Below are 20,759 nucleotides of genomic sequence, written 5' to 3'. Positions count from 1 at the left end.
CGCCGCCCGGCGCGGCGCGGCCGCCCGCCGCCTCCAAGTGGGTGCGCCTCAACGTGGGCGGCACGTACTTCGTGAGCACCCGGCAGACGCTGTGCCGCGAGCCCAAGTCCTTCCTGTGCCGCCTCTGCTGCCAGGACGGGCCCGAGCTCGGCTCCGACAAGGTGAGGCCGCGCCGGCACTCCGGCCCCCCGCCCCGGCCTAGCCTCGGGCCCGCGCGGCGTCCGCCCCTCCCGGCGGCGGCCGGGGGCCCGGAGCGTCACCCCGGGGCCCGGTGTCCCCAGGTCAGCACGGGCCGACTCCACTGCGGGGACCGGGGGCAGCCCGGAGTCTGGTGTGCTTGGGGCGAGCATCGCCTGATCCCGCCGCGTGTGGCTGCGGTGGCCCCCGTGGCATCCCCCGATCCTGTTGCATGGCCAGGATGGTGGTCCCTGTGCCCGGCATCCTTGGGGCGAGCAGCCTCTGATCCTGCCGCGTGGCCACGGTAGTCCCCATGGCTGTCCCCGGCCCCGCAGGGTGGACAGACTGGTCCCTGTGACAGCTCCAGTTCCTGCTGCCTCCAGGGCCAGTGTCCCCAGCCCCCTGCATGGGCAGAATGGGGAGCTGCACTGCTTCTGCCCAGGGTGGGTTTCATTCCTCCCTGGGACAGGGACACGGATTGCTCTGACAGATACCATCTCCTCTTCCCTCACATGCCATCACATGGCAACAGCTTTGGCAGCATCCCCGAGAATGGGAGTTAGACACTTTCATCATCTCTATCTCTTCCCACTGTAGCTGTAACACCCCAGTTTTGCAGACACCGATTTTGTCCTCCACCTCCCTCTCTAGCATGACTTTCCTGTAGAAGCAAACCAACACCTTCCCACAGTGATTACTGCTAGCAGAAAGTGAATTAGAAAGAAGCATTTGTAGAAACAGGAATTGTAATGATTTCTCACCCTAGCGATGAGAAATAGCTGTCCCTTCCAGCTGAGTGACAGCTCACCCTTATGTTTCTTTATATTTTGTTTTGCTCTCATGAAAGGTAGCAGTGCATGTTCTTTATTTCGGATGATGGTTTTGGAGTTGCTGCAATTTGTCCTCAGAGTTTTGCAAACACATAATTATGCATGTAATCACAGGTTTTCTGTAGGCTCCACTGTATGAGGTTTTGTAAGTCATTTGTAGATAGGCTAGACTGAGAGTAGTTTAGATCTCCCACTCAGATAAAAGTTATCAAAATAACATTCCCCACCTCAGCTGGTGAATAGAGAAGATGACGCTTCAGAAGACCCTACAGGTTTTTATTATTTTAAACAGTCTGCTTTGGCAGGACGTACATTGCTTTAAAAATAGTGTAAGGAAGTGATGTAAAAGACTTACATACAGTGTTTGTCACTTCAAAGCTGATTTAAGAGATGCTTTTGGTTATGAGCTGTTGGTAATTTGATGACAATAATCGTAGGCCAGCCTGCCAGCAATGCTTCAAAGAATGGCCTGTGTGTTGCAATGTGCATTTTCGGTAGAAGGAAAATAAAGAGCTGTTTTAACTGTCAGAGGCTGTTAGCCTGGGCTGGAAATCCAAATGCAGTTCTAAGATGTAAACTTTCCTATCTTTTGCAGTAAGATTTTTAAGTTTTTCTTAATTTGCTTGGAGAGCCTACTTCTAATTGAAGTTTTTTTTTTTTTTTTTTTTTTTTTTTTTAAAAAAAAAAAAAAAGGACAAGATTGCTGCCTTTTTTTTTTTATTACTGTGGCAAAGCAGAACTGCTAAGTTTTGGTTTTCTCTAAATGTATCTAAACTGTTTCTAGAAGTGCTTAATTTGAGGCATCTGCCAGCATAGTGATCTGCAACATTTGCAGTTTAGTTCACATACTGAGTGGGCGGGGGGGAAAGGTTGGTTTCAGCATGGTGTCACGTGCACTTTTTTTTTTTTTTTTTTTTGCCTTAATTCAGGTTCTCACAGAGAAACTATTCAGTTCATTTTCAACTTTTTTTTTCTTTTCTGGTACTATTTAACCAGGATGAGACAGGGGCATATCTCATCGATAGAGATCCCACATATTTTGGTCCGATACTGAACTACCTCCGACATGGGAAACTTATCATAAACAAGGAGCTTGCAGAAGAAGGTAAGGAAAAAAAATACAGAGGAAGAGCTACAAGCACTGTTTAATAGAGGCATCTGACAGCCATTACCAGAAACTCACCCAAGTGCGTGGGGTTCCGGACGTGGCAGTATACAGCTGTGCAAGTTACTACATCTGTGAGTAGTGTTGTTTACTGTTAGTTTCCTGGAAGGATGCTTACTAATGGGGTCTAAATCATTAAACTCTGCACAGTCCTGGAAGCAGAGGCCTCCAACTTGTAACGCAAACCATCGTTGTTCTGCTTAGCAAAAGATCTGCTAGAACAATGTCTCTTCTCCCTTCCCCAGACTGCAGTCCTCCATAGCAAGAGGCTTTGGTGACTTTCCCTTTAATGGGGCTGAGAGAACAACGTAGAGGTTGTACCACAAAGTTTTGGATGATCCCATGGAAAGGGAAATAATCTTTCTGAAGTATCCCATAGGTCACAAAAGGAAGTGACAGCTAGTTGAATACAGATCATTTGCTCTCAGCCCAGGTGGGTGAGATCAGTGGCACAGTTTATTCAGTATCTGAACTGTCTCACATCAGGGCTAGATTTGGAATCTGTAGCAGGTGTATCCTTGTAGCAAAATCATCTTCATTCTACATTGTATACTAACAAAATTCGTCTCGTTTTTGGTCCCTTTCTTAGGGGTACTGGAAGAAGCTGAGTTTTACAATATTGCATCTCTTGTGCGGCTGGTGAAGGAGCGGATACGGGATAATGAGAACAGAACCTCTCAAGTAATGCACATAAAAATTTGAGTTATGAAGTCATTCATTTTCAACAGTATAGTTGGAGGACACATTGCTGTAGGAGGCATTTACTTCTAGTAGCAGTTATTGAGTTTAGTTTTAAGCAATGGGAATCAGTACTTCTAAGTGGATCCAAAGCACAGCTAGGAAAGAATATCCACTGTGATTTTATAAGCACTGAGTCATCTTTTCCATATTGCAGAGAAGGGCCATGAATAGTTAAATGAAATGGTCTATAGAACAAAGGTGGGTAATTTAAAGAAAAATATGCTGCTTTGGGAGATAAAGAATGGTTGGGAGATAGTATGAGGTATGAGTAGGGGTGACCCATCCATGAAGGAAGAGTTTCCTCACAGGGCTTTTCGTTTGCTTTGTGCTTGACAGGGAAGTGAACGGGTGCTGGAGTTCAGGGACATTCATAAACTCTGCAAATTCCTGCTGTACAAGACTTGCCTTGTTATGGCATGTCCCATGTCTCTAAGGAGAGATATGCCCAAGGATAAGTCTGTAGTAAAGAAATAACTGAAAATATAAAGGTTACCCAAGCAATCAGCCGATGTTCTGTTCAGTTTTCCTATTACAATTAGACATAACTCTTCCTTCTCCATTTTCTTCACTTTATATCTTTGTGCAATTTTTCCCCATTGCTGCTAAGCTAATATTAATAAAAGCACAGTGGACTGAATTTCAGAAGAGAAACATTTTCAAAAAACAGTAAATAGCTTTGAAAGCCAAAAGGGTTTTGGTTTCAGCAGCATTCAAGTCTCTAGAAGCTTTTTAGAGATGTGTACCCACCTTATGTACCTGTTTTAGAATCAGTTGGATGGTTGGAAGGAATGAAACTTCAAATTGTGGCATTCGAATTTCTCAAATGATGACAAAATAGAACAGAAAACCCCATGAGAGGCTAATTCATTTCCTATCTTGATACTAGTACAACAATCATTAAATTTTTGTTTTTTCGTTTTTATTCTCCATGTTGTAGGGGCCCGTGAAGCATGTGTACAGAGTCCTGCAGTGCCAGGAGGAAGAGCTCACGCAGATGGTGTCCACTATGTCTGATGGATGGAAATTTGAACAGGTACCGTTACCAGAGAGTATGTCTCTGGCCAACAGCAGAATCCCTGTGAAAGCAGTGTAAGGAGTAAGCTGAGATTGCTGTTTCATTGCACTTCCCATGGCTTTTTTCTGAATAAAGAGTCTGAATTGAGCAGCAGTCCATTTATGTGGAAAAACTGGCAGGGAAACAGGGAAGTTACTCAAATCCCATCAAGAGATACTCTGGAATTTGACAAGCATACAAGAAGTCCTGAGAGAAAAATGAAGTAATTTTGCCTTTCTCCGACATTTAATCACGTGCTTCAGGCCCAAGTGCAGTAGTTTTATCCAGAAGAATTAAGGGAGCCATGAAGATACATAGCATGATTTTTCACAGAGTTCAAAGGCATGACTTCTGCATCTACTAAAGAGGTGTTGAGTGACATGAGAAGTACCCTTCCTGCAGATGCCCTTGTAACACTGCCAGTTTCAAGGCTAGGTGTCAGTGAAGTTGCATACAGCATTAGTTCCAGATTTGATTTCTGGAATCAAACACAGTCGTCTTATTTAGGAGGACAGAGAACTGGAAACCAGCTGGCTTGTGTGTTTGTGCTATATTAAGAAACTGTAGAACAAGCTCTATGGATTGCAGCTCTGCTGTCTTCCCAGTGAGTCCAACTTCAGTACAAGTGGATTCTATGGGAAGTGTGCTGACACGAGATGATTCATAGGATTAGCAACAGCACAGATTCTTCACTTGTCACTTGGCTCACTTGTTTAACTACAGCTCTGTTCTGTAGTGCCTGAAAGCTCCTTGCACATTGGAGAGAGGAAAAACTCTTGCCTCCTTAGCCAGCTTGTAGAACTTTCATGTGACCAAGAGCTGCTAGCTGCTTTATGGAAATGCTGTTTATCAACATGCAGTTTTGCTTTCCAAAAGTTTACTTAACAGGTGCTGTCTTTGACACTGGCACATATATCCCCCTAGCCAAAAACAAAGAGCTATAAGGCAGTGCCCTACTCAGGAATCTGCACCCTCACTTTTCCCCTAGTCTTGCTTTTTAAATCTCTAACTGTAGAGTCAAGATAAATATAAGCAAATGCTGGTACATTCGCTTCCTTTTCCCTCCTTCCACCATCCAGTCTTTGTGGTCCCTGCCAGCCTTCTTCCTCTTGTATGCAGCAGGCACCAGGAGGATTTCCTGTATATCCCCTACCAGCATGCTCCCGCTTTCAGGATTCTGTTCTTGCCCTTTTCCCCCCATTCTCTTGTATACCTCGATTTCACTCCAATAAGCTAGAAAGCTACTACTTTCATCAAAAGATATTTTGTGCATGTTGAGTGAATTGTGGTATCAAATGTAGCATTGAAATGTCTCAGGCAGTTGAGAGGAAAAAAAAACGTTTCTATCTTGAATCTGTCTTTTGCCCTCAGCACAAACATCAAAAACTATTAACTATACTAGAGGTCAGTGTGACAGCCCCTCCAGTCTTCCTGCAGCTGCAGTGCGACCATAGAGATAATCATCTGTCTAGGAGGAATGTAGACTATCTGAGATGTATCTGTCTAGTATATAAATACAAAGCTGTCTCCTTTAAAAATCCATTAGGACATGGAAGTTGGGGTGTACGCTACTTAAAGTTCCCTAAATATACACAGTTGGTAAGGTTTACATGGCTTTCTTCAGATTACTTAATTTGTTATTTGGAAAGCAGAACAGAGTTGTAAATGACGAGTTAGCTCTGCACTCCAGAACGTCCTTTTAATGTAATAGTGATAAATATGGGACAGATGGGATTTCTTGGGTCTAGTCCAGACTCCTCATCGTAACAGTAATGTAATATAATCCCATTTATACAGATATCAAACTCCATCTTGACAGCATCTATATAAAAAAATGGTGCCAGTTTGCCAGATGTCCTGTAGTTAATCAAACATCTGTCTGTAGTAAAGAATTCTCTCTCCATTTTTTATACAAAGTCAGAAGACAAGTTCAGAGCTGAGTTCAACATAGGCATATAGCTTGAATCAAGAAGTTCCTAATCCACAGAGGCTCTATTGCCAGGTCCTTATGTAAATTAGTTGTATATTATATATTGCAAAAACCTGGTGTATTTTCCCTTTTTCTGCCAATTGGAAGATGCTGTGTTCATCATATTTGCAGGCTGAAATTTCTTTCTGGGGCTCCAGGTGCCACTAGAGGGCTCTGGAGCTTGTCTGGTCTCTGCCCTACAGAGATAGAGGAAAGCCTGTAACACAGGAGAATACCCAAGAGAGATTTGGCCTATTAACACTTCAGATCAGAATAGGTCTCATCAGACAGTTGTACCTCACAACACAAAAGTCGAGATTTATTGATAGTATCCTCCTTACCTTGGCTATCTTCTGTCGCAGCTGATCAGCATTGGATCTTCCTATAACTATGGAAACGAAGACCAGGCAGAATTCCTCTGTGTTGTGTCCAGGGAGCTCAACAACTCTACCAATGGCATTGTCATAGAGCCCAGTGAGAAGGCAAAGGTAAGGAACCTGCTCAGATGCATTGACTTCAGTTCAATATGCAGGAAAACAAAACAAAAACACCAACTCCACCCTTCCTTTGGTAGCCGAGCCATAGTTTGCAGTAACTGTTCTCTGTACCTGCTTTCCCATTTTGTACTTTTGTATGACTTTCTTCTCTTAGGAGATTTTCTACTTTACTGTAGAACAAGACAACAAAAGGAAAGGCTCTGTATACCCTTCAAATTAAGACAGAGAGGAAAAAGGCAGATGAAGGACAGTATAGCAAGGGCCCTTGAGGTTGATCAAACTGTAATTGATGGATGCTGCAGGGAGAGACCAACACTCTAACTTCAGTCAGCTTTATTTCCCCCAGGATGGCAATAAAAGAGGACATTCTTACCTCTTTGCAGGCAACTAAGCAAGATTTCTAGAGAAGGGGCTGTATCAGCTTTAACCAACCTGTCACTCATTATGGTAATTTAAAAGCCACCAATTAACTCCTCTCATTAGTCCATTTTTCCTTTAAAACCAAAGACTTTTCAGCATGAACTTTTGCATCTAAACTTGTCCAAATTATTCATAGGGGCTCTCTTTTTCAGATTCTTCAAGAGCGAGGATCCCGGATGTAATTTGAGCATCCACTCTTAAAACTCCCAGATGTCAAAAGGGCAATCTAGCTGGGCAGAGCATCTCTCCGCAGTTCAACCTTGCCCTTGTACAGTAACCAAGCTAACGCAAAGCAAAGCCAAGCCTGTCCTGCCAATGGCAAAGAATTCTGGTCATAACCAAAGGCTTCCCTCTTACACCGGAAACCAAGGAAGGAAAAGACTTTTCCGATTGGATAGTCCTTTCCCTAAGTATTTGTTTTGTTTTCTTGGCCAGCGCTGTATTGAATTTTTTCCAACAATGGCTGGGCTGGATTCCCAGTCAGATCCTTTGCGAAGGTTGCTCAGGTCCACAGGCCCTTGTAATCAGTCCCACCTTCCCCAGGCAGGTATAGGTAGGAAGAAGATCTGTACTGGAGCTGTGCCATTTCTTGCACCCAGGTCTGCCACCAGAAAGGGGCAAGGACCTTGCAATGCTCCCCCTCCTGATGAGCCAACCCCTACAAATCAGAAGAACAGGGCTTTAAAAGGAGGAACAAAACAACTACTCGTAAAAAAAAAATAATAATCCATTCTTGCTTTGTATTTGTTCCTTGTCCAATTCCTAAGAGCTGAGTTTAGATACTAACCAAGGGAGGGGAGTTGTGTGTACGTCTAACATGGGTCTTGCTGTTAACACTATTACATGTGGGCTTTTGGCATTTTCCAAAGCCCATCCCTTCTCATGCATAAACAGAGACCTGTGTTCACTCAGAAAGGCTATAGAGTAGTAGTCCTGTCCTTTACACTTCTCAGTTGAAGAGTGGTGACATCTTCTTCCCCTCCGGTATCTTGCCACGGCCATATCTTAGCCTGGTGCAAAGTCACAAGGTTAGGGACTCGTTGCTGCCAAGTTCAGCTTTGCCTTGTTTGTCTCCAGCAGCATGGGCTCTGTCTCTTTCCTCCTCACCAAGGGAGGACTTCAGGCAGGATTTCTTTTGTACTGTAGCAAGCAGGTAGGTTTGTTTTAGCCCATAGGATTCTTTTGTAGAGGAGATTTCCTATTTACATGCAGTGATTTATCTGCAGCCCCCTCATATTCCCACCTTTAAGAGTTCACCTCCAAGTACAGAGGAGCTTCACAGAGTTGGGGGAGGGGGGAATTGGTGAAAAGTTGCCAAACTGTCGTAATGTTTCTTGTCCAAAGTGATGTGTCAACTTCTGTGACTTTTCTTTCCTTTTTTTTTTTTTTTTGGAATGCCTTGGATGGATGTGCAAAATGTTCGTTTGTGCCTCTCGAATTCTTATCTTAGCCAAACTGCAGTCACTGGTCCCCTCTGTTAAACTGTGCCATCCCTAACCAAGGGCATGTCCCTCCTAGTCTGGCAAATGGAATTTCTTAGGAATTTGCTGCATGATTTTTTCCCTTTCATCCGGGCTTTGTTCTTTGTAGCCCAAGTGTCCTGGCACCTGGGTCTTTTGAGTCAAGTCCCAAACTGACATTAAACGCAAAGCTTCAGAAATGCTAGAATTCACAGACACTGACAGGTTCAGAGTAGTTGTGTCTTAATAAAGTATCAGAAAATTCCTCACCTGGACTGAGGAGTTTGGTTCCTTTCTGGAAGAATTCAGCTGCCTGTGATCTTAAAGTTTTGAGATAGAAATAGGCAGGTTTCCCATCTCATCACTTCTTTGCCAACAGGGCCACAGGGTAGCAGAACATTATAGAAGGTCTGACAACCAGTCCAGCAAACAAGATGTGCAGCAGAGGCATTGAGTGACACTGCTACGCACTTTGCCTTTTTTTCAGTCCTTCTGTGCTTATTCTTGCTTGTCGTTTCCCATGCCGCTTTGCCAACATAACTTCCTCCAGTGGAAGCTTTGCCTCATTCTTCAGAAAGGGTGGTCAGTTATCTGTGCTAGTTCAGTCCGGGTAACAACAGACTATGCCAAATGTCTTTGGAGTCCCATTGTGTCAGTCACAGGCTGTTGAAGTGCAGCTGGCTTGCCATCCCGCTGAAGAACCCAGCTCTCCTTCTTCCCTCCATCTTTCCTGTTTATAATGTGGTAAGATGGTATTGGTGTGATTAGACCGTACGCCTTGGCTGGGCCTAAATAACACTGTGATGTGTATAGATATCCCTCCTCTGTCAGTATCTTGTAGCCTCAGTCATTGTCCGTCTGTGCTCCAAGCTGACAAATAAGTGCATGTATGCAAGTTAGCAAACTAAAAGCCCTCTAACACATTCACATTGATCTCTCTTCTCTCCCTCATAGAAGGGAGTTTCTTCTGGGAACTGGTCAAGAAATATCAACCTAAAGGCCACAGGAACAGGTTGAGCTGTATTTATCACATCAGTGCCAGCCAAGCACCTTGCTGCTCAAACCACAGAGCTCATAGCAATGCCAGTGGTCATGTAAAGGGAGACGGTCAATTCAGTACAGCTCAGGCAGATAAGAGTGATGATACCCCATTACTTTTCTGTATCACCGAAAATCCTATGCGCGGTGAAGCCCACTGGAGGAATGCCTGATGCAAGAGCGATACCATCACTCTCCTGAGCCACAAAGCCTAATGATTACCATTACCAGTTGAGTGGAACAACTATCTTTAAACTCACAGGCACAAGAAAGGCTATTGAAGTTGCATCTTGTTTTTGCCCTCCACACTGCTCTCTGCAGTAAGGATTTGCCAAGGGATTTAAGTCTCCTTGGGTTCAATTGCCTAGTCTTTAAATTCAGCAGAACAAGTTACACGTTAAAAAACTGATCTGATAGTTACTGGATGTTCTCAAGTTCACATGTGATATTTAGGACCAGGCATGAAGTCATCCAGACCAGATACATTCCCAGTGGAGGATGTCTCCTCTTTCCTGACTGCACTAGGTCACCTTTACTGTGAGACCATGGGCTGATCTCAGCATTATGCACCAGTTGCATCTCTTCTGTGCTCAAGACAGGGCTTTTCCTTCCTTCCTTGCCTTCCACTCAGTCACAACTCTATCAAACTAAAAATGAACCAAGTTAAAAATTGTCCCGTTCACTCTAAAGAAGGTAGCATGTTTGGGCGAGCAGGGTGGATGAGCAGGGGTAGGCGATCTGCTGGATATTTAAGGGTGCTTGCATCTCTTGGAAAGGTTCACTTTAAAGCATTAGTCCTGGGAACAGAGACTATGACTTTGTTTGTTTCCCAGTGGCATAAATTGTTCCATTACAGTGAGACTGGAAATAACCTCTTAAAGTGTCTTTGTTTCTGCACATTTTTAAAATCGATCTTCTCAGGGGTGACTGAGTGGGCTGAGGCAAAGGGGGACATGGTGAGCTGCAGGGTGACAGGACAGAGCAGCTCCCCAGACCTGCAGCTGGGCCGTGGGCTCCTCCCCTCAGGGTTGTCTGCAAACCCGGAGGTTTTGTACAGTTTGTCACGTGTCAGTGCCCTTTGCTACTGTTTCTCTTTGTTTATTAAATGTGTTTGAATAACAGTTGAGATGCTGTGATTAATTTTTTTTCAATAAAGATTCTGAAATAGGTTTGAAGTTTGAACTAAGTGTGCGGCCTGCTGCTTTCTTTCCATCCGTTTGCCACCTTACCACTCAAATGATACGTTACGGGGAAGGAAACTTAGAAATGAGGTACTGCTTCTGGCTCCAAGGCATTATAACAAAAAGACAATGATTAGATTTGGGAGTCCTCCTTGAACCTGAAGCATTTTCCTGATTTTCTATGATACAAGAAAATCTAAATTGCATGTATTTTTACCAGTCCTCATTTCTAACGACAACCACAAACAAGCAGAATGTTAATACAAGCATTAAATGCAAGCAGCTGAGAAAGGAAGAGGATTTTGTCAACTTTTGTTTAAATCCCTTATTGACTGCAGTCTGGCACACAGGGAAGAAAGGAGCTTTGACACCAGTTTGACAGCTCTGCCCCTTCTTCTGTCCCATGAATATCTGCAGGAGCTTGCAAACAGCCCTCCAGGTTTCCACACAAGGCCAAAGATGCAATGTTCTTACTATTGCCAAGATGAAAACAGAACATGAGAAAACTAAATGCAGTGCATCTTATGTAAAGTTTTCTCTGCATTCCCAGCCTGCAACTATCTGTTGGAAGAAAGATTGCCCTGGGCATATAGAGTTAACTCAGAAACCTTGGAGGGTATTTTAAAATATTGCTATGTTAATTCCATCCAGAGTGCTGCCACCTTCCCCCCACCCATTTGTGTCTTTAGAAGACTGGTGGATTAGCTGGGATTTAGTTTCTTTCCTGTTTACACAGCAGCACAACCCAGAAGTGCTTGAAACACAGAGGTACCAACAACAGATGGACAAGCAGCAGGGAAGAAAGAAGCAAAACAGCTATTCAGGCTTTGGTGACACTCAAGAGTTGGCTAAGGTTGACAATTTAGGCTCAAAACAGTAAAGAGGGGAGGAGCAAAGAGATAACAACTGAAGGGGAAATCCTGAACTAATCTAGTCATTCTTCTGACTACACGTGGCTGCTGCCTCCAGCAGCCGCACTGGTGGCCATCCAGCAGGCACATGCCCAGGCAGCCACACAGCAAAAGGAGGAGCCACAAAGCAGGGAAAGGGTCGGCATGGCCCTATACCAGGGGCCTAACCCTGGGGCAGTGGAAGTATGAGACGCTCCCAGCAGGGCCACACAAGGGACATTCATGGACATGGGCAGGCAGAAACTACAGCAGATGCAAATCAGCATATAGCCCAGGTTGAGCGAAGAGGGGACCTTAAAACCTGCCTGCAGGTAGCAGCTGCCAAACTCACCCCAAAACGCCACCCAGAGCAGAGCCGCATTCAGCAAGCCAGCAGCGCTTGAGCAGAGGAGGGCACCCATGTTCACAAAGCAGGACTTGTCAGCAGCAATCCAAACCACAGCAGCCTTTGGGGGCCTGCAGCCATAACCTCCCTGCTCTCCTGCTTTAGCACTATCCTATACAAGAAAATAGGCTGGAAGAGCCCTTGTACTGGACCCTTTGCCAGCTCCAGGCCACCAGCCAGGCCATTCCTCATGACACTTAATGCAACGCTACATCACCCTGCAGGAGAAAACCATCACCCGGCAGTTTCTGTGGAAACTACAAGCTGGAGCAGCCAGGCCTTTGCACCGTCGCCTGTCTTCCCATCCAAAGCTGTGCAATCCACTTAGCTTCTTGTTTTAAAGTCATTTCTTTAGTTCCCACTGCAGAAGACAAGAGCTATCCTGGCGTTACTGAGAGCGAGAGGCTGCACTGGGTGGGCAGAAGCACTGCATGTGGTACGTTACTAGGAATGAGAATTAACCCAATATTCCACCTTTTAATACCCTGCTGTTTCCAGAGGCCAGACCACAAAGCTCAACTCTTGTGGTTTCCAAATTGCAGGCTGGTTTAAGTCTGGGGCAAAGGCAGAAGAGAAAAGGGTGACAGTTCGCAGCAGAACAGGGTGCAGCAGAAGGCTTTTGAGCAAAGCTTGGGGCCGCAAGGCGCCAGTCGGGGCGCCCGGGGCCGTCTCCCCGCGGCATCACAACCGGCGCCGCTGTGATGTCGCCCGCCGGCCCCGGCCGCCGCGGTGCAGAGCCAGGGTAGGCGCGCTGCCGTGAGCCCCGAGAGCCTTCCCCGTACGCCCCCCCCCAGTGGCGCTCGCTGCCATGGGCAGCCCCACGGATCAGGTAGGTGCCCAGCCCATGGGGCCAGAAGTGCATCAGCTCCCAGCCTCAGCTCTGCAAGAGCATCAGCCCGGGAGAAACAGCAGCCCTGTTCACCCAGGAGAAGCCTCAGCGTGGGGTAAAGGTCCCCTCAGCAGGAACCATGGACCTGTCCTGTTACCTGTGTTCCTCCTGACAGGAGAAGTCCCCCCAATCCTGCCTGCGGTGCATGGGGCATCTGCACAGGGACTGCGTCCAGCCCCACCACACAGACACAACCTTCGGGAACTGCTGGCTGCAGGAGCTCCTCGAAGACTGGGAAGCCATGCCATGCTGCGAGGCTCTCGAGCCGCAGGGCTGCGATGGCAAGGAGCAGAGACGCAGGATGTGGAAGCCCAGCAGCCGCCCAGAAGAGCGATCCAAGCAGAGGGTGAGCAGGATCTGGGTGGAGCAGGGATGCAGCCGGAGGTTCCATCAGCAGCTCCACACGATGTGGCTCCTTCGCTATGCGGCCGATGTGGTGCCCTGGTTGCCCCATGTGCCCATAACCTCTCTGTGAATCCCCAGTGAGCGGCACCTCAGCACCTCTGCTGTGACTAAACCATGCAGTGGGTCTTCTTTTCTAGGCAGAGATCAAGCAAGTACAAACCAACCTGGAGAACCGAATCTTGATGGTGGCCTCTGACAGCCTCAAGCACAAAGCAAGGGTGATCCACCTCACGGTAAGGCCCCTGCTTCAACACTGCGCAGAAATCCACCTCCCCAGAGCCAGACTTGCTCTCAAGGGACCATTTAAGAGCATTTTTAAAACAAGCCGTCCTCAGTCACAGGGAGGATCTGCTAAATGGACATGGGTTTGGTGCCTCCCCAAGACAGAGCTAATGCTCTGCCAGCAGCTGTGCTGGCTTTGCCATCACATTACAGACAGCCGAGGCTCCATCCCTTCCCGTTATTAATAGCAAATCATCCAGGATTAGCCCGATGGACCCATTTGCAGAGAGAGTGAGCAAGCAAGACCATTGCAGTTAGAAGTTTGGTGTTTATAGCATGTGTCTCCTTCCCTCAGAAAGTGGTAGAGCGGGCGCGAGAGGAGGTGAACCGGGGCTTCGCTGAGATCCTGCAGGAGCTTAGGCAGCTCCATGGGAACTTGCTGGGCTTCCTCGACCAAGAGGAGCATGCAGCCCTGCTCCAGCTGGGTGACTCCATCCAGGAGAAGCAGGACAAGCTCGAGCACCTCCGGGAGCAGGATGCCTGGCTGACGCAGCTCCTCAAGGATGCCAGTGACGAGCAGCTCCGGCAGGTGAGGGCCTGTGTCCCAAGACAAGAGAGGAATGGCAGCACACGCTGGCACCACACAGCTGCTTCCAGATGCTTGGTGCCTGCCCATGGTGGGATTGGGTCCCTGCATCCCCCAGGAGCTGACAGGAGTTAATAGACCGCCATGTGGCTTTGCCAGGTGTCTAGGAGGAAAGTGAGTGAGAAAAAGCATTGCTGAGATTTCCCAATAGCCACAGGGCAAAGTCAGCAAGCAGCACATGTATCTAAGCCTTGGCAGGAGGACTTGAAAGTCTGTTTTCCCTGCCTTTACTGCATTGGAAAGAGGACAAAACGGTTGCTTCTGCATCCCTCCTCTGAAGGGATGGCTCCTTCTCCCACCAGGGCCGAGCACTGCCTCGGCCACCATGCAGCATCGCAGCCAGGGGCTGCAGCTCACCTTGCACAGCAGCAACACCACAAAACTCACATTAGTCACCCCGAGCCAGTAGCTCAGCTTTCCCATACGGTGCCAGTTTTGCCTGGAGCACAGTAATCATTTGTTTTTCTGACCTGCCTGCTCATGTCTGCAGACAAAGAGGAAAACTGAATTACCATGAAAGATGCAGAAGGGTTTTTGCGGAGCCCATGAATCCATCCCAGTCGAATTTCTCAAACTGGGGCTCTGGCAAAGAGGAAGGGAAGCCGCTGCTGTGTCCTGTCCCTCCTCTCCACACCACCACAGCAGCTGATGCCCAGCAGCACAGCAGTTTGGGCACAGCTGTAAATGCATCTTGCACAACACATGTGCTCTGCCCCAGGGGCTCCATGTAAAGAAAGACAAAGGTCAGTTAATCACCTACCACCCACCCGCACTCCATGCAAAGTCATCAGACCAGATCTAGTTGCAGACAGAAAGCCTGTAGATATTTCCAGTCCAGCTTACTCACTTGTTTGGGAAACAGAGACCTTAGCTAGGGAGCCACGTCCTTCCACCTAGATCTGGCTCTGAGGCAGCTGCTGAAGGTTTAATCCAACTTTTATCTGGACAAGTAACCCCCACGCACCCTATCCCTTCCAGAGTTGGAAGAAACAAGTTGGTTTCTCCAAACCCTAAAGAGTTTGCAACCCCCAAGCAGCTACCATCAGGTTGTGGTATAACAGAGGTGAGCAAAGGCACTAACATCAGACTCTAGAGCAACATTTCCTAGGGAAAGCCTCTGTCACTTCTAGGAACTCCCCAAAGTTAAGGAGATGGGAGTCTGCCGCGAGCCTGTCCTCAGTCCCAAGTGTGAGGAGTCCTCGAGTTTCACAGGCCTCAAGCAGATCCTCAGCGAGCTGAAGGCTCAGCTGGCAACAGTTGGTCTCTGCTTTGTCAAGAAAATCCTTGGGAAAGGTGAGCACCTTCCAGCTGATGATCTAGCTTTAGATTTTGCCCAATAAGCACGTCTGTGGCAACTGCAGGAAAAACACGCACCGATGATCTTGATTAATTCAAGTGATAGTAGCTAAAAATGAGGAAAACTAGAACAGTTCCAAAGTCAACCTTATTCCCAAGCTTGCATTAGCTTTCTTTCTCCCTGGAGATATCATCTCTAGGGCCTGCAGCAAGGCGCTCAGTCTTTCAATGCTGCCCATGGTCTAGCACAACTCCAGTCTCTCACTGGCCTCACCATCTCTTGAGCCGCCCTGTCTCCCCTGGTCTTGAGCAGATTAGTTCCCTGCAGGTGACACATGCTTGGAGCTGCTCTTCACAAGGCTGCCAAGCCCTGCAGACTGACCTCCATGGATCTTGGGGAACCTTGCATGAATATCTTGGGCATATTTTTGCAGTATTGCAAAGATACTCATTTGCTGCAGCAGTATCTCCATCCCCCAGTCCCAGCTTCATTTTCCCCATTTTGCTAATTCAAATATAGAGAAACATGTGAAAAGTAAGGAGAACGGGATGTTTAGATTTGCTAAGCGGAAGGATTTTGCTCAATGCCAAATTTACGCTTGTAAAACAAGGGCTTGGTGGCCAGATATGCCATCCCCCTGCTCTCTCCCCCCACCCCTGCGGCCCTAAGCCTGCATTGACCTGCATTTCCTAGTCGGATGAATAGCTCTCATCTCTTCTTTTCCAGGAATCACAATGCTGAACAACGAAGTTGTCCCTCCAGATGTGGACAGAAAGAGCCTCCTAAAATGTAGGTGTCAGCACTATGTTATCAGACCTTCCTCACCTTGTAGTGTCTCCTGGGCATTGCCTGCACCTTCCTCGGAGAAACCATCCTTCAACAAGAGGCCAAGCAAGACTTGGCCAGGGCAGCAGCCAAGCAGCATGGCCAAGGCTTCCTCTCTTGGCTCGAAACCTGGAGCCCAGAAACCTGCTGGCTCCCTAAAACCAGACTCTGAAATTTGGCTGCATGCCTTTAGCACCCCACGAGCCCTTCTCTGCCTGCGCCGAGCAGGGTGCCGTGCCTTAACGAGAAGTTAAGGACGGGAGGAGAGACCAAAAGTAATTTGCTTTAAAGGCGCACATCTTCCTGGCACGACAGCTGCAGCCAGCGAAGGAGCGGCCGGTCCCGAGCTACGTCAAACCTAACTCCGAGGGCAAAGGGCGGGCGGGCTGTGCCGTGCCACCAGGCACCCGGGGCGGGGAGGTTTCCCAAAACGTATCTCCCAGGAGCAGGGCCTGAGCGGGACCCCGCTCCCCTTGGCCCCTCTTGTGACGCAGATTACTGCGAGCTGACGTGGGACGCGAGCACGGCCAGCGAGGAGCTGCTGCTGCTGCAGGAGACGCGCTCGGCGCTCAACGTGTGCATCCTGCTGGACGCCTTCGCCGCCTCCTGCCCGGGCTTCGCCTGCTGGCCCCAAGTGGCGTGCTCGCGGAGCCTGTGCGAGGGCCGCCACTACTGGGAGGCCGAGGTGTCCGACTCGTGGCTCTGCCTGGGCGCCACGTACGGCTGCCAGCGCCAGGCGGGCAAGAGCCACGTCTTCTACCTCATGGGCAGGAACAGCGCCTCGTGGTGCCTCGAGTGGGACTCGCTGCAGCTCTCCGCCTGGCACGACAACGTCCAGACCGCCCTCAAGGGCGGCTACTACCGCACCATCGGCGTCTTCCTGGACTACGCCGCCGGCTCCTTGACTTTCTACGGCATCACCAACACCCCCAACCTCATCTACCGCTTCCTGGCCACCTTCACGGAGCCCCTCTACCCGGCCTTCATGGTGAGCAGCGGCGGCTCCGTCACCTTGAAGCGGCGCCCCGAATAGAGGCGTTGTTTCCACCACCTTTTCGGGCGCCATTAAAGCTCCCGTCAGGCAGCCGTCGCGGTGCGATTCCTGGGGGGCCGGCGCGGCGGCTCGTCGCTTCGGGCAGCCCCAGCTCCCGGGGGTCTTCAGGGCCCGCCGTCCTCCCCCCCTCTGCACACGCAGCGGCAGCCTCCCCAGGCCCCCGGCCGGGCCCTCGGGGCCGTTTGCAGGGCAGACGTCTCCGCGCCGCCCCGTCACCAGAGCGGCGGGGGGCGGCGGGTAGGTCAGGAGAGCGGGGCCGACCCACACGCAACCCCCCCCCAGCATCACCTGCCGCCGCCCCGGGTGCTCCCCGTGGAGGTCTGCGCCCAGGGTAAGAGCAGGACAAGCTGCATCCCACTGGATTCCTCTGACCGGGGGAAGCAGTCGGCGCACGCCGGTGCCAGCTGCCTCCCTGATCTGCATTTCCCATCTCCGTGCCAAGCAGTGTCATTCCCCATGTTGCCTAATGGGCACCAAGCTGGGTCCAGTAAGTCCCCAGAATCAGATTTCTCACCTGATAGTACTAATCACCCACATTATCGGTGACTAATGAGAGCAAAGCAATAAAGCAGATCCAAGATCCAAGGTCCATCCAGGAGCAGGGGCAGTGCTGAGACAGGCCAGCCCAAAGCAGGCAACAGGCCAAGGACCTGAGCATAAATGCAGCTCCAGACCGTGGTGGTGATGGGGTGGCAGCATGGGAGGAGGCTCCAGGTGAGGCTGCTCAGGCTAATTAAGAGCAATTAGTGCACACAGGCCCCCTGATACCCTTTGCAGGGGGGGAGCATGGTGGAATGATGCTACAGGAAGCGCATAGGAAACTCTCATGATAAAGCAGTGCTCCGGGGTAGCCCCGTTGTCCCAGCCGCGAGGCCCAGCTGGCTGTTCGGGGTGGTTTAGACCCTGCCTTGCCCTGGTCTCAGGCCACTCGCTTCAGGAACTGGCTGTTAGGTGCTCGGAGAGCTCGGTTTCTGCAGGGCCGGTTTTGCTGGAGCGGGCTCCAGCCACCGGGTCAAGGTCGGGCACGGGAACGGGGCCCTGCCCTGCACCCTGCAGCCCTGGCGCTTAGCTCCCCTTGCTTTAAAAAAAAAACAAAACAAAACAAAAAAAAAAAAAAGACGCCGCCTCTGCGGGACTCAGCCCATCTGACGAGCCTTTGCTAATCCAGGTCGCAGGATCGGAGCCAGCCTTCCGCACAAGCCATTTGCAAGCTCTCAGGCGTTCACACTTGGGCTTCCCCGTGCAGCGACTGCCCCCCGACTGCTGCCACGGCTCCCGCGGAGCTGCCGCATGGGGCCCAGGTGTCCTGCGTCCCCGGAGGGCGGCCGGACCCCGACTCGCTCCTAGCGTGACTGTGCCTCCCTGTTCCCCTCCTCATTCCTCAGCCGCAGCGTCTTCCGGTCGTGCAGCGCCTTCCTCCTTTTTTTTTTTTTTTTTTTATCTTGCTCTTTTCCCACCCTGGGCCAGCGGCGTCAGCCCGGCCCCGGGGCGTTTTGGGTGCCCCTTCCTTCCCGGTCCGGCCCAAACGCAGGGACGCAGCTGTCAGCAGCGTCTGCAGGCTGAGAAACCCCCATCCTAGGAGGTGAGCAGAGGCAGCAGCCCAAGCCCTCGCGTTTCTCCGTGTAAAGGACCGTCTGCCCCGGGGGAGAGCGGTTAGCGGCCCTGCTGCCTGCCCTCCTCCCAGCCGAGGGAAACTGAGGCACAGAGCAGCCAGGGACGCTGCAGCGCAACTAAGGGGTTCTAGCAGGGCTTGAGCCACCGCGTCCTTGGGATTGCCGGAAGAAGAATGAACCGCATTAAGACCTGAATGCGAGATAACCCACAGGCAGCGACGGCAGAGGGTACCAGGGCCAAGACCCTTGTCCCATGCAGGCCACCCTGCCACCCCAGGCACCGCGGGCCGGGGAAGCGGGGAGCCTCCACGCCGCTCCTGGCGGAGCGAGCTGCGCACAGCGGTCATTCTTGCGTGGCCGTTTCTGCATGTGGCAATGCGAATCCCGAGGTGGCCAGCACGGGACGGCCACAGGCTTGCCCGCACCTGCCTCCACGGAGCTGCTGGTGGTGGTCTCGGGTTCCCGGTGCGCTGCCAGGAGAAGGTCGGCCGAGCGCACCAAGCCCACGGTGGCACTAACGCGCCTGCCGGCCCGGCGCCTTTGCACCGTCCCTCCTGTCCGGTTGCCCTGGGAAGGGTTAAAACAAGGTTTGGCGGAGCTGCCGCCGTTCCGGGTGAGCCAGCGCTGGACCAAGCTCTCTGCCTTTACCTTTCTGGATGCAGGCAGCGAAGGGGCCGCCGAGGCGGAGAGGAGTCCAGAGCCCAAGGTGGGCGGCTGAGGGAAGCCGGGGTGCTGCACGTCCCCGCGGGCGGCATCCCGTGAGCAGGCGCCGGGAAAGGCCTCGGGAGCCAGGGCTTGCGCTGCACAAAACCAAGCGTTGCACGGGAACGGAGAGGAGCTGGGCTTCTGCCTTTTTTTTTTCAGGTCTGCCGTTGCCGGGGAGAGGCTTTAGGCTGGGATTCAACTAATTCACACCAGCGAGACAAGCGCTTGAATCAGCCGCATTATCTTTGCCCGGCTAGAGCGGACAAAGGATGGGAGCGGGCTGAGCACCGCCACCGTGCTTTGCATGTGAGAGCCCCTTCCCACAGCCCCCCGCTGCCCACGGCCTTTTTCTGGCTGCAAGCCGCCAGGCGCCAGAGCCCTGTTTGCAGAAGCGATGCCTCGGTTACTATTGCAAAAGGCTCCACCAAAGCTTTGGGCCGCTGCTGAAGCAGAAGTATCGAAGCGGGGGCAATGAGCCAGCTGTGCCGCGCGCCCAGGGGACGAGCTGGCGGTGCCGCGCGCACACGCGCGCACACACGCACACGCTCTCTAGCCTCCGCTTTCCCGGTCCGGGTCTCAGCCTGAGGTACGGGACTAACTCCGTGAGTATGCCACCATGGCCAATTTGAAATACTGAGCAAGCTCAAGCTCTTGGTCGCTTTGGAAGCTGCACACCACTCAGTCGCAGCTATTGTTTTAGAGGAAAAGCGCTGTTTAGGTGCTAAATAAATATTGCACTGTGCAGAGCAGCGACCTCAGGGCCACTGTGTTTGAGCTCATCCAGCTGCCAAAGCAGGTTTCTTTTTTTCTTTATGTGCGTTCGTTCATGCGGAGAGGACAGGGGATGCCTTGGCTACGTGTTTCACTCAGCTGGGCTCAAAGAAATCAAAAGTGGAATCTCAGAAGAGGCTCTAGCTCTAAATGGAGGTAAAGCAAAAAGCGTAACCGAGATCACTAGATCCTAAGTGACCGACGGCTTTAAAAATGTCTTTTCACCATTAGCGCATTAAACTGTATGGGAGAGCAGTTTTCTTAAAAGGTTCACAATGAGCTCAGCTGCAGGCTTTATACATTTCTATTTTTCTTGGCGTTTGCATGGTTTTCCTTGTCCTCGCACAACTGGGACTTGGTGACCTTAGCAATTGCCAGCAAGGGGACTCCATATGATGAAAGCAGGCGAAAGGGAAAATAAGGGCGGGAACTGGGTAAGGCCAATTCATAGCTCGGAGGAGGTGTGGTCCGGTTATGTACCTGGCTGCGTTCGCAGTCTTGTGA

General features: G+C 50.3%; 2 protein-coding genes across 2 annotated transcripts; both read left to right on the top strand.

The window, feature by feature from the left end:
* Positions 1–2: 2 nt before the first annotated feature.
* On the top strand, positions 3–10,533 carry KCTD2 (potassium channel tetramerization domain containing 2; the record flags this gene model as incomplete). The annotated part of the gene is made up of 6 exons (XM_085304770.1): positions 3–161; positions 2,004–2,112; positions 2,762–2,853; positions 3,851–3,946; positions 6,299–6,424; positions 7,006–10,533. Coding segments are annotated over 6 exons (612 nt in total), but the record flags the coding sequence as incomplete, so codon positions are not given.
* A 1,990-nt stretch (positions 10,534–12,523) lies between these two features.
* On the top strand, positions 12,524–20,243 carry LOC146595997 (tripartite motif-containing protein 16-like protein). The gene is made up of 7 exons (XM_085304549.1): positions 12,524–13,063; positions 13,260–13,355; positions 13,700–13,933; positions 15,121–15,283; positions 16,014–16,076; positions 16,607–17,100; positions 19,644–20,243. Exons 1-7 carry the CDS (start codon positions 12,863–12,865, stop codon positions 19,929–19,931), a joined length of 1,539 nt encoding a protein of 512 aa, XP_085160675.1. The 5' UTR covers positions 12,524–12,862; the 3' UTR covers positions 19,932–20,243.
* Positions 20,244–20,759: the final 516 nt, after the last annotated feature.

The sequence above is a fragment of the Rhea americana genome, unplaced genomic scaffold (assembly GCF_003343005.1).
Source record: "Rhea americana isolate MKP2758 unplaced genomic scaffold, rheAme1 scaffold_21, whole genome shotgun sequence".
Classification (NCBI taxonomy): Eukaryota; Metazoa; Chordata; class Aves; order Rheiformes; family Rheidae; genus Rhea; species Rhea americana.
This window is presented reverse-complemented; position numbering and strand designations above follow the sequence as displayed.